This window comes from Mastigoproctus giganteus, chromosome 14 (assembly GCF_048544385.1).
Source record: "Mastigoproctus giganteus isolate SK-2022 chromosome 14, ASM4854438v1, whole genome shotgun sequence".
Lineage (NCBI taxonomy): Eukaryota > Metazoa > Arthropoda > Arachnida > Uropygi > Thelyphonidae > Mastigoproctus > Mastigoproctus giganteus.
In genome coordinates, this window is record NC_143588.1 from 84,418,402 (window position 1) to 84,434,347 (window position 15,946).

Here is a 15,946-nt window from a genome sequence, read left to right on the forward strand (position 1 = left end):
TTTATATTTTGATTATCCCTTTCCAATAATAGCCTTTCCCTAAATTTCATCTCCATATCCTTCCTTATTCTCTCCACATTCCATCTTCTATCTTTGTTTTGCCCCTCTAATTCCTTTTCAATTTTAATTCCACATCCATTATAACAATGTTATGGTCAGAATACATGTCTGGTCCTGGGTAGGCACAAGAGTTCTTTACTCTGTTTCTGTATCTGATCTGAACCAAGATATAGTTCAGCTGATATCTACCTCTATAACCAAGCATTTTCCACGTATATCTTTTTTTTTTATGCCATCTGAACCAAGCATCTGTTATCCTTAGATCATTCTCCTTACAAAACTCCAACAACCTTCTGCACTCTGATTCTAAATTGTTGCTCCACACATTTTCCACCTTTCTCTCTCCAGCCACTACAGTCAAATCACCATAATCCCCAAAAATTGGTCTGCTACATCTCTCAATTACATTTTATAATTTCTCGTTACCTCCAGAATATAAAACCCCTAACCCATAATTTCTAAAGTCCCATTTCTATCTTGTCTTACAACATTCATTACCTATTTCCACATCTATTTTACCTTGTTCCACTTGCAATTAAAAAAAATCTAATTTACCTATCATATCCTGTCCATTGTCCTAGCATTCCAGCTACCTATTTTCCATCTCCTCCTGCCATCTCGCCTATACCTCCTGCTTACATCTCAGGGGTTTTGTCGGCTCAAAACCTGGGAGATCCCAAGTTTTAAAACTTCTCTGCTAGGCCTGACACCTTAGCAGATTTCATAATTCTTGTTGATTTGCTGTAGTAGTAGTGGCATGTGATGCAAGAAAGCAAGTGTATGAGCTTATGCAACATCAGGAAAAAAAAAAAAAAAAAATTCACACAACCATTCCCTCTAAATGTTTGTCCAGTTCCTCCTTAAATTTATTTAACCTATCAACTTCCACAACAACAGATGGAAGTTTGTTCCCGCAATTAACCACCCACTGGCTAAAGGCAAATTTCCACACATCTATTCTACATCTGTCTTTCCTCAATTTGAATTTATGTCCCCTTAGGTTTGTAATCTGAACAAGTGGAAGAATACCATCAGAATTCAGCATGCTTAACCCATTCAAGGCCTTATACACCTCAATCAAATCACCTCGCAGGTGCCTAGTGTCCAGCCACTGCAATTTGCAGAACTTAAGCCTCTCTTGGTAAGAGGATCCCTTCATTCCCCCTCACCAATCTTGTTGCCCTTATCTGCACACGCTCAAGCAAATCTACATCCTTCCTAAAATGAGGCCTCTAGACCTGTACTCAAGGCGTGTATCTAGGGATAAACTATTTGGGGCAGTTTCTCATTACTTTCCCAAACTAGAGTGGGGGAGTACCTGAAAGAGAAAGCAGACACTACAAAAAAAAAAAAAAAAGAGGGTGAGATATAACAACAACGGAAAAACGTAATATAACAAATGTAAACATATCTATAGGATATACTTTATCTATATGTGTACTTATTTATTATTATAATATCACCAATAAAACCAATTTTAAACAAAAGAACTGATATTTCAATATTTCCAATAACAAGGTAATGGGGAAAAGAGGGTTATTGTGTTTGCCAACATGCTTTTAAATACTTAAGCTTCATGTATATATTATTTATAAAATTTTCGAATCTCATTTGCAGTAGTTCCTCCATTATTCAAATTATAAAATGTTACACAAATAATACAAGGTAAACTGCTAGAACAATAATCATAATATCAGAAAAAAAAATGCTTACTTCCAGTTTTACTGGAGTGTTTACTATATCGATTTCATAAATAACAGGTTTCAGCTCTTCCAAACTAAACAACCCAACTGCTAAATACGATTTTGTACACAGAATTATTACTAACATACATAATAAATTAATAAAACTGTACAAACGGCACAATAATTTATCCATCAGTACCACGATAAATTACAAAAATAAATGTTTATATTTTAACCCGTAACACCAAATAACTAACACGTCCGTGTTATGATACAACATGACGTGTTAAAAAAAAAACAAACACGAAAGATGAATACGTTCAACGTGCCATCTACCGACTGGTCCTTCAAAATACAGCAACTCCACGTCTTACGTAACTCTCCACTTAGGGAAATTCGACTTTACGTAATTTTTTGACCACCGGTACAAACTTAAAAAAACCGTAGAAACGTATTTTGCATCCCGTAGGAATAAATGGAGGTACTGTATCGTGAAAATATAGTAATGTGAACCCAATAACACATTGTTTTTTTTGGTAATTCGTTCCAAGACCTTGGAAGTTGAAATTTTCGCTATATAACTAAGCTATTCATCTCTCTAAAAGGTCATTTTTATAATGTAAATTGCGCTACACTTTCATCGTTATCATAATTATGTTCCGTTATAGGAATCGATTTTGAACGCCTTTGTAATATTTTTCTAAAACACATTTCTGGAGGTCATGACCAAAAAACAATAAAAGCAATTTGCACTTTCCGATTTATTGGAATTTTCTGTAATTACATCTTTATAAACAGGTGGTAAACTCGATCTTATCGCATTTGCGATAATACCCAGGGGCGGATTTAACGGCGCGCGCGCGCCCTGGGCCCCGACTTCTGAAGGGCCCGACAAAACACCAACTTTACACTTTTTTCTAATGACACCAAGTTTGGTTTCATATGTGCAATTTTAATTACGTACAAGTTTACAATCGGCGGTAAAACCTGATAGTATGTTTATATTCGCTTATTTTCATTATTTCACTACTACGCTGCATACTATACACATACCACGCTGCATAGGCCCCGCGCGGATGCGCTACCGCTCATCGGAGCAATAGAATCGTATTTGCTACTTTGTACTTACAAAGGTTCTCCTGCAGTGCACATATTTCATTTCATATTTTTCATTTCTATATTTCATATAGTCAAATTTCAATATTGTTGAAATTATATTAAGATAAAATTAATTCCTGTTGTTACATCAGCGCCTGGATGTTCGTAGTTTATGAATAATTTTTGAATTATTCAAAAATATTCGAGCTACCAATGGTAGCTAGAAAAATGAAACGACATCTATCAGGGGCTGAAAAAAGACAAATTAAAAAAAGACGCGAGCAAGTTGACAAACAACAGAAAGGAGCATTGGACAAATTTATAACTGGCCCTGGCCATTCAGGCCATCATAATTCGAGCAACAATGAAGATGAAGAAAAAGGAGCTTCCATCAGTCAACAAAAAGAGTTAGTTGAAGTTGAAAACCAAGGTATAGAAGAAAGCAACAATGATGAAGAAGATGAAGAACCAGTCAACAGTCAACCAGGTGAAAAACCAGTAGAAAAAAATAGAAAATATTGAAACGCAAACGGAAAATATTCCATTCGAAGTTACACTAAAAGATATTGCTCTCTGGCCTAACGTTTTATCTAATGAAATGGTTGAATTTCTAATTTCAAATAAACCAAAAAATATAGGCGATGTAACTACACTTAAATCGGTCTATAAACACGGTGAGCGCATTTACTGCAGAGGCTTGTGCAAAGACCATTTTTACAGAAAAATTTCGAATGGTGAAAAAGAAGTAAGGACGTGGCTAATTTTTTACGAAACATCCAAATCAATTTATTGTTACCAAAGTCTAAGTTGACTACAGGGTTCCAAAATTGGAAAAATATAGAAATTCCTTTGTCCGAGCATGAAATGTCAAAAGAGCACGTCTCTTCAATGTGTACATTATACAAGCGCTCCTCTACGTTAAATCGCATTGATGTTCAAAATCTGCAAATTACATTGCAAAGAGAAAATTATTGGAGAGAGATTCTGCGAAGAATTGTATCCACAATAAAATTCCTCGCAAGTTTGGGCATTGCTTTTAGAGGCCATAATGAGAGTGCAACATCTTCGAGAAAAGACAATTATTTGACTAGTTTAAGAGTATTTGAGCGAATATGACGATTTTTTAAAGTTGCACTTACAAAAGTATGGAAATCAAGGTAGCGGACATGTAAATTACTTATCGCATCAGACGTGTGATGAACTTTTGCAAATAATTGCCGATTATCTTATGGCACACATTGTGGAGGAAATAAAATGCCCAAAATATTATAGTATTATTTTAGATTCTACACCCGATGTTGTGCATGTGGATCAACTTGCTTTTGTAGTGCGCTATTTATCAGCAAATGGTGATGTTAAAGAAAGATTTTTAAAGTTCTTCCCTATAGAAAGACACGGAGTATCTAGGAGAGACAGTTTTATCTACCTTGCAAAATTTGCCAGTAGATATAAAATATTGCCGTGGACAATGCAGCAAATATGTCGGGCAAGTACAATGGTCTGCAAACAAGAATAAGACAACATGCTCCATCAGCAACGTTTATTCCGTGCTCCAGTCATTCACTTAATTTAGTTATGTTGCTGCAGAGAGTTGTAGTAATGCTACCAGATATTTTTTATTCGTGCAAAATTTGTTTGTTTTTTTCTCCGCATCAACGTTTCGATGGAACATGTTACGCAATAAATTGAATAAAGGTTCTTATACATTAAAGAAATTGTCAGATACAAGGTGGTCTGCCAGGGATGATGCAGTTTTAGCGTTAAAATGTGGCTACAAAAATATAAAAGAGGCATTAGATGAGATATGCAATTCCATAAAAGAAAAAAAAAATTGTTGTTATTGAAGCAAAATCATTACTTAAAGAAATGAATGATTATGAAACTGCTGTAATGACAGTCCTATGGAATAAAATTTTACAAAGAATCGATGCAACGAGTAAATCTTTACAATCTATTAACTGCACAATTGTTAAAGGTGCGTCATTATTAAAAAGTGTAGAAATTTTTATTAATGAAAATATAAGACATAATTTCAACAAAATCGAATCAGAAGTTAAAGAACTAACAGATAAAACATTTGAAGATGATCGCGAGCGAACATGTACAGAAAATCGAAAGGAATTTTTTTTACATAATGTACTCTACGTAATATGCGATCATTTAATAGCAGAACTGAACAGACGCGGAAAAATCTATGAAAATGTAATAAGTAATTTTAGAGTTTTTTCCTGTTTACATTGCGGGTAGAAGAAAAGAAAAAATGCGTTAGTAATTTAATAGAAATGTATAAAGATGACCTTGATTCGAGTAATTTTAAAGATGAGTTGGAAGAGTTTTTAATCTTTTTAGATGAAGAGGTTAAGCGATCAATTAATAATATATACCAAAAAGCATTAGATGAAAGCAACTTTTCCAAATGTGGAAATTATTTTGAAAATTTTGTTAACCATGCCAATTTCAAACGCATCGGGGGACCGCTCATTTTCTTGTCTAAAAAGAGTAAAAAATTATCTAAGAAATTCAATTTCAGAGGAAAGACTAAATAATATGGCTATTTTATATATAGAGAGCGATTTACTTAAAATTATTGATTGTGATGAGATAGTTAATAAGTTTGCAAAATGAAAAGCCAGAAAAAAATTTATTTAAATATTTTCACATTTGTCATTTTCATTTCAAGTAAAATTCTATGATTTTTTTGTTCAAATTTCTGATTGTTACTCCTATTATACGTATACTATGATTAATTATAATTATACTTTTACATATGTTCAACTATTAGTTCAAAACTTTGTGATTATTATTGCTATTATTAATTATATTATACATATATTATATTCAAATTTTATTGGAAATAAAACATTAATAGTACATAATATTTTTTATTTATTTAAAAAAATGGTTAACATGTATTTTTATTTTCCCTATCTCTCTCTTTTTTTAAGGGGCCCAATATTTTCTTCTGCGCCCGGGGCCCCATCCGACCTTAATCCGCCTCTGATAATACCCATAACTGCAATTGTGTGGGTTTTTACGCTATTATGGTGAAATGTGTTCACCTTCACTGAAACCGTCACTCATATAAAAAACAAATTTTCAGAAACTTCTCTTCATTCCTATTTACGTGTAACAATGATGAAGGGAAAGCGACAAACGAAAAGTGCAAGTGGTGGTAGTGCCAGGAAACAAAACAAAATTCATTTAGAAATGAAGATGAAAATGATTAAGAAGTACGAAACAAGGCAAAGTTTGTCATCTACTGCAAGGGAATTAGGTCTTGCTGCTTCAACAGTGAATACTATTTTAAAGGAGAGTGTGCGTATAAAAGAACATGTCAAATGATCAACGGACTTAAGACCAACGGTGATCACAAAACAGCATTCAGGTGCTATATTGAAGATGGAACAGCAGTTGATAAATGGATGGAAAATCAGATTCAGAATCGAGTGCCCTTGAGTCTAATGACCATTCAAGCAAAAGCAACAAGTATTTATAAAGATATTAAGGATAGATACGGCGAACCGCAACCCAAGTTTGTGGCAAGCAACTGGTGGTTTAATAGGTTCAAGCATTGTACTGGTTTCCGCAACGAAAATTTTGCGGTGAAGTCGCCGGTGCGATTCTGCTGCTGCAGAGAAATTTTGTAATGTTTTGGAAAAAATTATCGATGAAGGTGGCTATTAAACGCAGCAAATTTTTAACGTTGACAAGACTGCTCTGCATTGGAAAAAATAGCGGAGCGAACATACATTACCAAAGAGGAAAATACAATGCCAGGCTTCGAGGCGTCAAAAGATAGGGCCACGCTCTTGCTTGGGGTTAATGCAGTGGGAGATTACAGATTAAAACCACTGCTTATGTTCCATTTTGGAAATCCTCGTGCATTTAAGGGCATCAGTTCGAACGTGAGAGTCCTATTTCTACCGCCAAACACGACTTCACTTATCCAACCCATGGATCAGGGTGTTATATCTAATTAAAAAGCATACTATTTACACACAACGTTTGCTGCGGCATTGTCTGCAGTAGACGATGAGAAAAATTTTACGTTAAGAGACTTTTGGAAATCTTACAATATTTACGATGTCATCATAAGCAGTAATAAGGCCTGGGATAAAATTACTAATAGTTTTTTAAATGGCGCATTGAAGAAAATATGACATCGACACTTGAAAGGTTTCGAAGGATTTGAAAAAGATGAATCGTATGAAGAGGCTGAAGATAAGATTGTAAAGGCTGCAGAGCTATTTCAGTTGGAAGTCGATGCCAAAGATGTGGAGGAGTTAATAGAGGAAGAAGAGAAGGAATTATCTAATGAAGAACTTATTCACTTGCAGGCAGCGGTAGTGAGAGAAGAAAATGCTGGCGAAGCTCAAGATGAACCAAATGAGTAGCTGAGACGCTTCATCACCAGAGAGATGGCAATGGCATTTTGTGAAATTGCATCGGCAATGGCGAGAATTAAGAAGATGGTTCCTGACAGTGAACGATTCTTAAAAGTTAACAGAGGGGTGAATGATATGCTTGTTTGCTACAAAGAAATCTACGATGAAAAGAAATAAGCCACCGTCCAGTAATAATTTTGATATCATATATTTGGATTTCAGGAAATCTTTTGACACTGTTTCGCATGGAAGACTATTGTACAAATTGGAGCAGAATGGTATTAAGGGTAAGTTGCTACAATGGATAAAAGGATGGTTGAGTGGGAGAAGACAGGGGGTGGTAATTAATGGGTGCTGTTCTTCGGGGACTAATGTTATTAGTGGAGTACCACAGGGTTCGGTTTTGGGTCCACTGTTGTTTTGTATATTTATCAATGATATTGATCAAGATATATCAGGCTTAGTGTCGAAGTTTGCAGATGATACAAAATTTGGCAGGGTTGTTAATGACAGTAATGGCAGTGTGCTACTGCAACAGGAACTAAATAATTTGGGCAGATGGGCTAAGAAGTGGCAACTGAAGTTTAACCTTGACAAATGCAAAGTACTGTATATGGGTAGAAGTAACCCCAGAGAAACACACCAACTGTGTGGTACTACACTTAAGGTGGTAGAAAATGAAAAAGACCTGGGAGTAATTGTGCAGTCAGATATGAAGTTTTCTCAGCAATGCAGACAGGCTGCCAGGGTAGGTCATGGGGTTTTCTCTATGATATATAGGAATTTTGCTAGCAGGGAGAAGGAGGTGATTGTCCTTCTGTGTAAGGCAATGGTCAGGCTGCGCCTTGAGTACTGCGTACAGGTATGGAGGTCTCATTTTAGAAAGAATGTAGATTTGCTAGAGCGTGTACAGAGAAGAGCAACAAGATTGGTGAGGGGAATGAAGGGATCCTCTTACCCAGAGAGGCTTAAGTTCTGCAAATTGCAGTGGCTGGAGACTAGGCACCCGCGCGGTGATCTGATTGAGGTGTATAAGGCCTTGAATGGGTTGAGCACGCTGAATTCTGATGGGATTCTTCCACTTGTTCAGATTACGAACCTAAGGGGGCATAAATTGAAATTGAGGAAGGACAGATGTAGAATAGATGTGCGGAAATTTGCCTTTAGCCAGCGGGTGGTTAATTTCTGGAACAAGCTTCCATCTGTCGTTGTGGAAGTTGATGGGTTAAATAAATTTAAGGAGGAACTGGACAGGCATTTGGAGGGAATGGTGTGATTTTTTTTTTTTTTTTTTTGGCTGATGCTGCATAAGCTCATACACTTGCTTTCTTGCATCACATGCCAATACTACTACATTCATAACCAATCATCATCAATTTTGCTACAACGTGCAACAAATCAAAGAGTTACAAACAGGGCATGACCTTGTTGAGTAATAGTTGAACAATGAGCCTCGGAATTTAAGCTATAGACTCACCAAAAATAAAATTGTCCCAAAAAAAAAACCAGGAGCTCACATCTGGCGAGTATGGGCTTGGCACACTTAGGGTCCTGAGATGGATATCATCATTCTGCTCTTTCTTGGTGTTTCCCTTCTCTCTCTCTCTCTCTCTCTCTCTCTCAGGGTAACTCGGAAAATTTTTTGGCTGATGCAGCATCAGCCTCAGACTTCCGTGCACCATATGGCTAATAATAATAATAATAATAATAATAATAATAATAATAATAATAATAATAAATGGTATGTGTTAAGTATAACAATGTTATGGCTGACATTGTTGAATCTACTACTTGGACAGGCGCTATAAACAGAGCAGCAGCACCATAAATGAACAGCAGCTGTACTGTAGCTAGAGCTTTGCGGCCCCTTTCAATACACCCCAAAAATACTACAAAAAGTCAAAACGACGTATAGCGAAATAAATTAAAACACTATGTTAATTTTTGAAGTAAAACTTTAATAACAACATTCTAAAATGTTATTTTTCTTGCTTTTCTGTTAATCACGTAATAAAAATTATTAAGTTAACATAAATAAAAGAATCGTCGAAAAATAAAAATGTGTCTTATGTGAAAAGTGTCGCCCGGGGCGGTCTGCCTCCTCCGTCCTCCCCTAGCTATGCCACTGAGCAGCAGTCTGCCAAACAAGGTGTTGGAGATTATAAGGACTGCTGGGAATACATAATCACAGAACAAGTAAATACATGGGCTGTGTTAGGATAACTAAGAGTAAGAACATGTGCATGTACACCAATGCAAGGAGTTTAGTTAATAAATTTAATGAATTCGAAGTGCTGGTCAAATCATCAAAGGTAGATATTGTTGGGAAATCAGAGACATGGTGTCACACAGACATAACAAATGCGGCATTGGAATTTGAGGAGTACAGAAAGGATAGACAGGAGAGAAAGGAGGAGGGGTTATGCTCTTAGTTAAGAAACACATAAAATCTAAGGAAGTATTCCAGTTGCCATAGGTGGACAGTGCAATGTGAGTTAATTTGGTGTGACATAAGCATTGGGAAAGCAAAATTGAGAGTAGGGGTGTGTTTTAGGCCTAATGATTCTGATGAGTACAAGGAAAAATTGTGCAGAGAAATAGAGTGAGCCACTAAATCAGAGTGCCTTTTTGGGGGATTTTAACTTCCCAGATATTCACTGGTATTTGTGGGTCGGTCACTCACACACTAAAAGACTTGTGAATTTATTCGATTACTGTTTTTGCCGCACTATGTTTGAAAGAAAAACCAGGAGTAATACTCTCGATCTGATTATCAGCAGTGAAAATTCGTGGATTTAGAATCTACGAATAAAGGAATCACCAAGTGGCAGTGATCACGGTGCATTGAGGCAGGATTTAATTAAATATGTCACTACCATGACATGTAGTAGTAGTAGTAGTAGTAGTAGTAGTGGTGGCACGTGATGCAAGAAAGCAAGTGTATGAGCTTATGCAGCATCAGCCAAAAAAAAAAAAAAAAAAAAATCACACCATTCCCTCCAAATGCCTGTCCAGTTCCTCCTTAAATTTATTTAACCTATCAACTTCCACAACGACAGATGGAAGTTTGTTCCAGCAATTAACCACACGCTGGCTAAAGGCAAATTTCCGCACATCTATTCTACATCTGTCCTTTCTTAATTTGAACTTATGTCCCCGTAGGTTCATAATCTGAACAAGTGGAAGGATCCCATCAGAATTCAGCGTGCTCAACCCATTCAAGGCCTTATAGACCTCAATCAGATCACCGCGCAGGTGCCTAGTCTCCAGCCACTGCAATTTGCAGAACTTAAGCCTCTCTTGGTAAGAGAATCCCTTCATTCCCCTCACCAATCGTGTTGCTCTTCTCTGTACACGCCCAAGCAAATCTATATCCTTCCTAAAATGAGGCCTCCAGACCTGCACGCAGTACTCAAGGCGTGGCCTGACCATTGCCTTATACAGAGGGACAATCACCTCCTTTTCCCTGCTAGCAAAATTCCTATATATCATTGACAAAACCCCATGACCTGCCCTAGCAGCCTGTCTGCATTGCTCAGAGAACTTCATATCTGACTGCACAATTACTCCCAGATCTTTTTCATTTTCTACCACCTTAAGTGTAGTACCACACAGTTGGTACGTTTCTCTGGGGTTACTTCTACCCATATGCAGTACTTTGCATTTGTCAAGGTTAAACTTCAGTTGCCACTTCTTAGCCCATCTGCCCAAATTATCTAGATCCTGTTGCAGTAGCACACTGCCATTACTGTCATTAACAACCCTGCCAACCTTTGTGTCATCTGCAAACTTCGACATTAAGCCTGATATACCTTCATCAATATCATTTATAAATACACAAAACAACAGTGGACCCAACACCGAACCCTGTGGGATTCCACTAATAACATTAGTCCACGAAGAGCAGCACCCATTAATTACCACCCCCTGTCTTCTCCCACTCAACCATCCTTTTATCCATTGTAGCAACTTACCCTTAATACCATTCTGCTCTAATTTGTACAATAGTCTTCCATGCGCAACAGTGTCAAAAGCTTTCCTGAAATCCAAGTATATGATATCAAAATTATTTTTTGCATCTAGTTCCTGTGTGACCACATCATAATAACCAATCAAATTTGTCAGACAAGACTTTCCCTTAACAAACCCATGCTGTGTCTGAATTATTGCTGCAGTCTTGTCTGGATGATCCTGCAATGCATCTTTAACCAGTGACTCCATTATTTTACCCGGAACAGAAGTTAAACTAACTGGTCTGTAATTATCGTGTCACCCTTCGATCCACCTTTGTGAATTGGGGACACATTTGCACATCTCCAGTCCGTGGGAACCTCCCCTGAGTCGAAGGATGCTCTCATAATTATGGCGAAGGGTTTGCATAGTTGCTTTGCCGCCTCCTTTAAAATAACTGGATAGATCCCATGCACCCCAGGTGCCTTTCATATGTTTAACTTCAACAATTTCTCCTCCAATTTGCTCTCAGTTATTACAAAATCATTAAGCACACTGCTACAATTTGATAACCTTCTTCCATTTTCAATCTGTAATAATTCCTCACGTGTGAATGTAGATGCAAAATACTCATTCAGTTTGTTTGCTATCTGAGCAGGATCATCAACAGTCGAACCATCGATGTCAAGTGGACCAATCATATTCATCCACTTCCTTTTAGAGTTTATATAAGTATATAAATTTTAGAGTTTATATAAGTATATGCATATAAATTATCAGGCTTCTGCGTCGCCTGATAATTTATATGCAGCCCATGCATTTTTCTTCTCTGTCACGAGTCTCATTAGTTCATTTGACAACCATTTAGGCCTAAACCTTGAACAGTATTTCTTAATCGGTATGAAAAGTCTAGTAGCTTCCACGATTAATTCCTTGAATGCTTCCCACTTAGAATTTACTGTTGGTAACATCGTCAGTTGATCCCACTGTACAGAATTTAAAAACTGTCTGAGACCACTGTACTCCCCTTTACGGAAGCAAAAACCCTTTCCTTTACCCCTGACGGTAGTTACCTCTTTGAGTAAATCCCACTTCAGCACACTGTGATCACTGCCACCTAGTGGTTCCTTTATCTGCAAATTCTTAATACACGAATGATCACTGCTGATAACCAGATCAAGAGTATTACTCTCTCTGGTTGCCTCTCGAACATGCTGCTGCTGCAGAAAAGAATCATCCAATAAATCCACAAAAGTCTGACTAGTGTGTGAGTGACCAAACCACAAGTTCCAGTCAATATCTGGGAAGTTAAAATCCCCCATTATAAGACATTCTGATTTACTGGCCCACTCTATTTCTCTGTACAATTGTTCATTGTACTCATTCAAGTCATTAGGCCAATAACACACTCCTCTTATTTTTGCTTTCGCAGTGCTTATCTCACACCAAACTGACTCAACAGAGCACTGTTCATCTATATTAACTGGGTGCACTTCCTTTGATTTTATGTGTAAAGGGAAACGTTTTGCATTAATAATAACGGTGACGACCGTGGTCTCAGACAGTTTTTAAATTCAATACAATGGAACCAACTGACGGTTACCAACAGCAAATTCTAAATGGGAAGAATTGAAGTAATTAATCGCTGAAGCTACTAGGTTTTTCAAACCAGCTAAGAAATATTGTTCAAGGTTTCGGCGTAAATGGATGTCAGATGAACTAATGAGACTCGTGGCAGAGAAGAAAATTGCCGGAATGCATATGAACTAACAAGTGACTGAGAAGCCTATGGTAGATATAAGCTGGTCTGTAATCAAGTCACAAAGGAGGTTGGATAGGCGAAGGCAGATTAGGAGAAAACCTTAGAAAAGATGCAAAAAAAAAAAAAAACAACAAAGACGTCTTTACTTATGTAAACTCTAGAAGGAAGGGGATGAACCAGATTGGTCCACTTATTATCGATGGTTCGACTGTTGACGATCCTTCTCAGGTAGCTGACAAGTTGAATGAGTATTTCGCATCTACATTCACATGAATTATTCAGGGAGCGGGACTGCCAGAAGTTTATTAAACTCTGGTTGGGAGCTAAATGATTTCGTAATAATTGAGAGGAAAGTGGAAGAAAAATTGTTGAAGTTAAACATAAGAAATGCACCTGGGGTAGATGAAATCTATCCAGTTATATTAACGGAGGCGGGAAAGGAAGTAAGCAAACCGTTAGCCATAATTATGAATGCTTCCTTGGACATAGGGAAGGTCCCCGTGGCCTGGAGATGTGCAAATAGTGACACAAATAATTACAGATCTATTAGTTTAACTTCTGTTCCAGATAAATTAATGGAATCTCCGGTTAAAGAAGTAAAAAAAATTATGATACAGAGAGAGAGAGAGAGAGAGAGAGAGAGAGAGAGAGAGAGAGAGAGAGTACTACTTCTTTCATCGTACGGTCTTCATAACCATTTGGCATGGTCTGTCTCGAGGGATGTAATTCTAGGTAGCCATCAGCGGTGGATTCTAGGACCTCTGGTGTACAACCTCATGATAGCTATCTTTTGATTTTAACAACACCCACCACATAGCCTGCGCTACTGACTCACTATGTTGGTCTCCGTCAATTCGAGAGTTGAACTTGGAAATCATCATCTATATCCTTTCTGAGAGTAAAGTGGTGGAGAAATTGTTGAAGATAAACACAAGAAAGGCACCTGGGGTGTATGGGATCTATCCAGTTATATTAAAGGAGGCAGCAAAGGAAGTAAGCAAACCCTTAGCCATAATTATGAGAGCTTCCTTGGACTCAGGGGAGGTACCCATGGACTGGAGATGTGCAAATGTGACCCCAATTCACAAAGGAGGATCAAAGGGCGACATAAGTAATTATAGACCTGTTAGTTTAACTTCTGTTCCCGAAAAATTAATGGAGGCACTGGTTAAAGAAGCACTGCAGGATCATCTAGACAACTACTTCAGTTATAGCTCAGACACAGCATGGTTTTGTTAAGGGGAAGTCTTGCCTGACCAATTTGATTGGATACTATGATGCAGTCACAAAAGAACTGGATGCAGGGAATAACTTTGATATTATATACTTGGATCTTAGAAAGGCTTTTGATACTGTTGCACATGGAAGACTGCTGCACAAATTGGAGCAGTGTGGCATTGGAGGCAAATTGCTGCTATGGATAAAGGGGAGGTTGAGGGGGAGAAGACAGAGAGTGGTAATCAGTGGACACTGCTCATCGTGGACTAATGTTATTAGTGGAGTCCCTCAAGGTACAGTGTTGAGTCCATTATTGTTTTCTGTATTTATAAATGATATTGATGATGGTACATCAACCTTAATGTCCAAGTCTACAGACGATAAAATGGTTGGCAGGGTTGTCAAGGACACTATTGACACTATGCTGCTGCTGCAACAGGATCTGGAAAGGTTGAGCAGATGGGCTGAGAGGTGGCAAATTAAGTTTAACATTGACAAATGTAAAGTTCTACATTTGGGAAACAACAACTTATCAACTCTGTGGTACTACACTGACAGTGGTAGAGAATGAAAATGACCTGGGGGTAATTGTGCAGGCAGATATGAAGTTCTCTGAGCAGTGCAGACGGCCTGCAAGAGTAGCTCATGTTGTCTTGTCAATGATATACAGGAATAAGGAGGTGATTATTCCCTTGTATAAGGCAATGGTTAGGCCACACCTTGAGTACTGTATACAGGTCTGGAGGCCTCATTTCAAGAAGGATGTATAGCTGGAACGAATACAGAGAAGGGCAACAAGATTAGTGAATGGAACAAGGAAAATTTTTCTTACGAAGAAAGGCTTAAGTTTTGCAAATTACAGTGTCTGGAGACTAGGCACCAGCGAGGTGAACTCATAGAGGTGTATAAAGCCTTGAATGGTTTGAGTATGCTCAATGCTGATGGGATTATTCCTCTTGCTCAGAATAATCACCTGAGAGGGCATAAATTCAAATTGATGAAAGACAGATGTAGGATAGACGTGCGGAAATTTGCCTTTAGCCAGCGTGTAGTTGGTTGGTGGAACAGACTTCCATTCCTTGTTGTGCAGGTTGATAGCCTAAATAAATTTAAAGATCAGCTGGACAGGTATTTCGAACGAACGGAGGGGTGAAGTGGAAGTGTGGTTTTTTTTTTTTTTTTGGTTGATGCTGCATAAGCTTGTTTTCTTGAATCATATGCCTCTACTAATGCTAATGCTAATGCCTTCCAAAATTTTTTCCCGATCGATAGAAACAAATTAGCAGCCTCTGTATCACAAGATGATGGTGTTTATAGAAAAATTGAATCGCAAGAAACCCACAATTAAGTTCAATGGCTATTCACTTCCCTTGATATCATCACATAAATATTTAGTGGTTAGTTATTATTATTGATAGTTTCATGCAGACTTACATCATTCTATAACTGTCCTGTTCTCATGCTCTCATCAGAACATGCAAAAATTTCCTTTCAAATAAAGAAATTTTTTTTTCACCTTCACACTTTTGTCAGGAACGCCTTTGCCAGGCATAGAAAGATTATTGGGCCCACTTCCACAACCCCAGCCTTTGATCATCTTTTTGTTTTATATACATAAATATTTAGGAGTTATTATTATTGATAGTTTCATTTAGATAATTAATTAATTTATTTTCTCTTTCTAACCTAACTTTTTTCAGCTGACTTTCACAACTTATATTAATTATATAGCCCAAAAAGTCCAAGATTCTACTGAACGTTTGTAAAAGATTCCCGAGAAGATCGGG

General features: G+C 37.4%; 1 protein-coding gene across 1 annotated transcript in view; it reads right to left on the bottom strand.

Annotated features, from left to right (window-relative positions):
• LOC150075307 (uncharacterized) overlaps positions 1–1,924 on the bottom strand; it is a 236,645-nt gene extending 234,721 nt beyond the window's left edge. Inside the window, exon 1 of the mRNA XM_090389154.1 lies at positions 1,774–1,924. Within this exon, the coding sequence (XP_090245280.1) occupies positions 1,774–1,890 (117 nt within the window). The 5' untranslated portion in view covers positions 1,891–1,924. The remainder of the gene's footprint in view (positions 1–1,773) is intronic.
• Between the last annotated feature and the right edge of the window lie 14,022 nt (positions 1,925–15,946).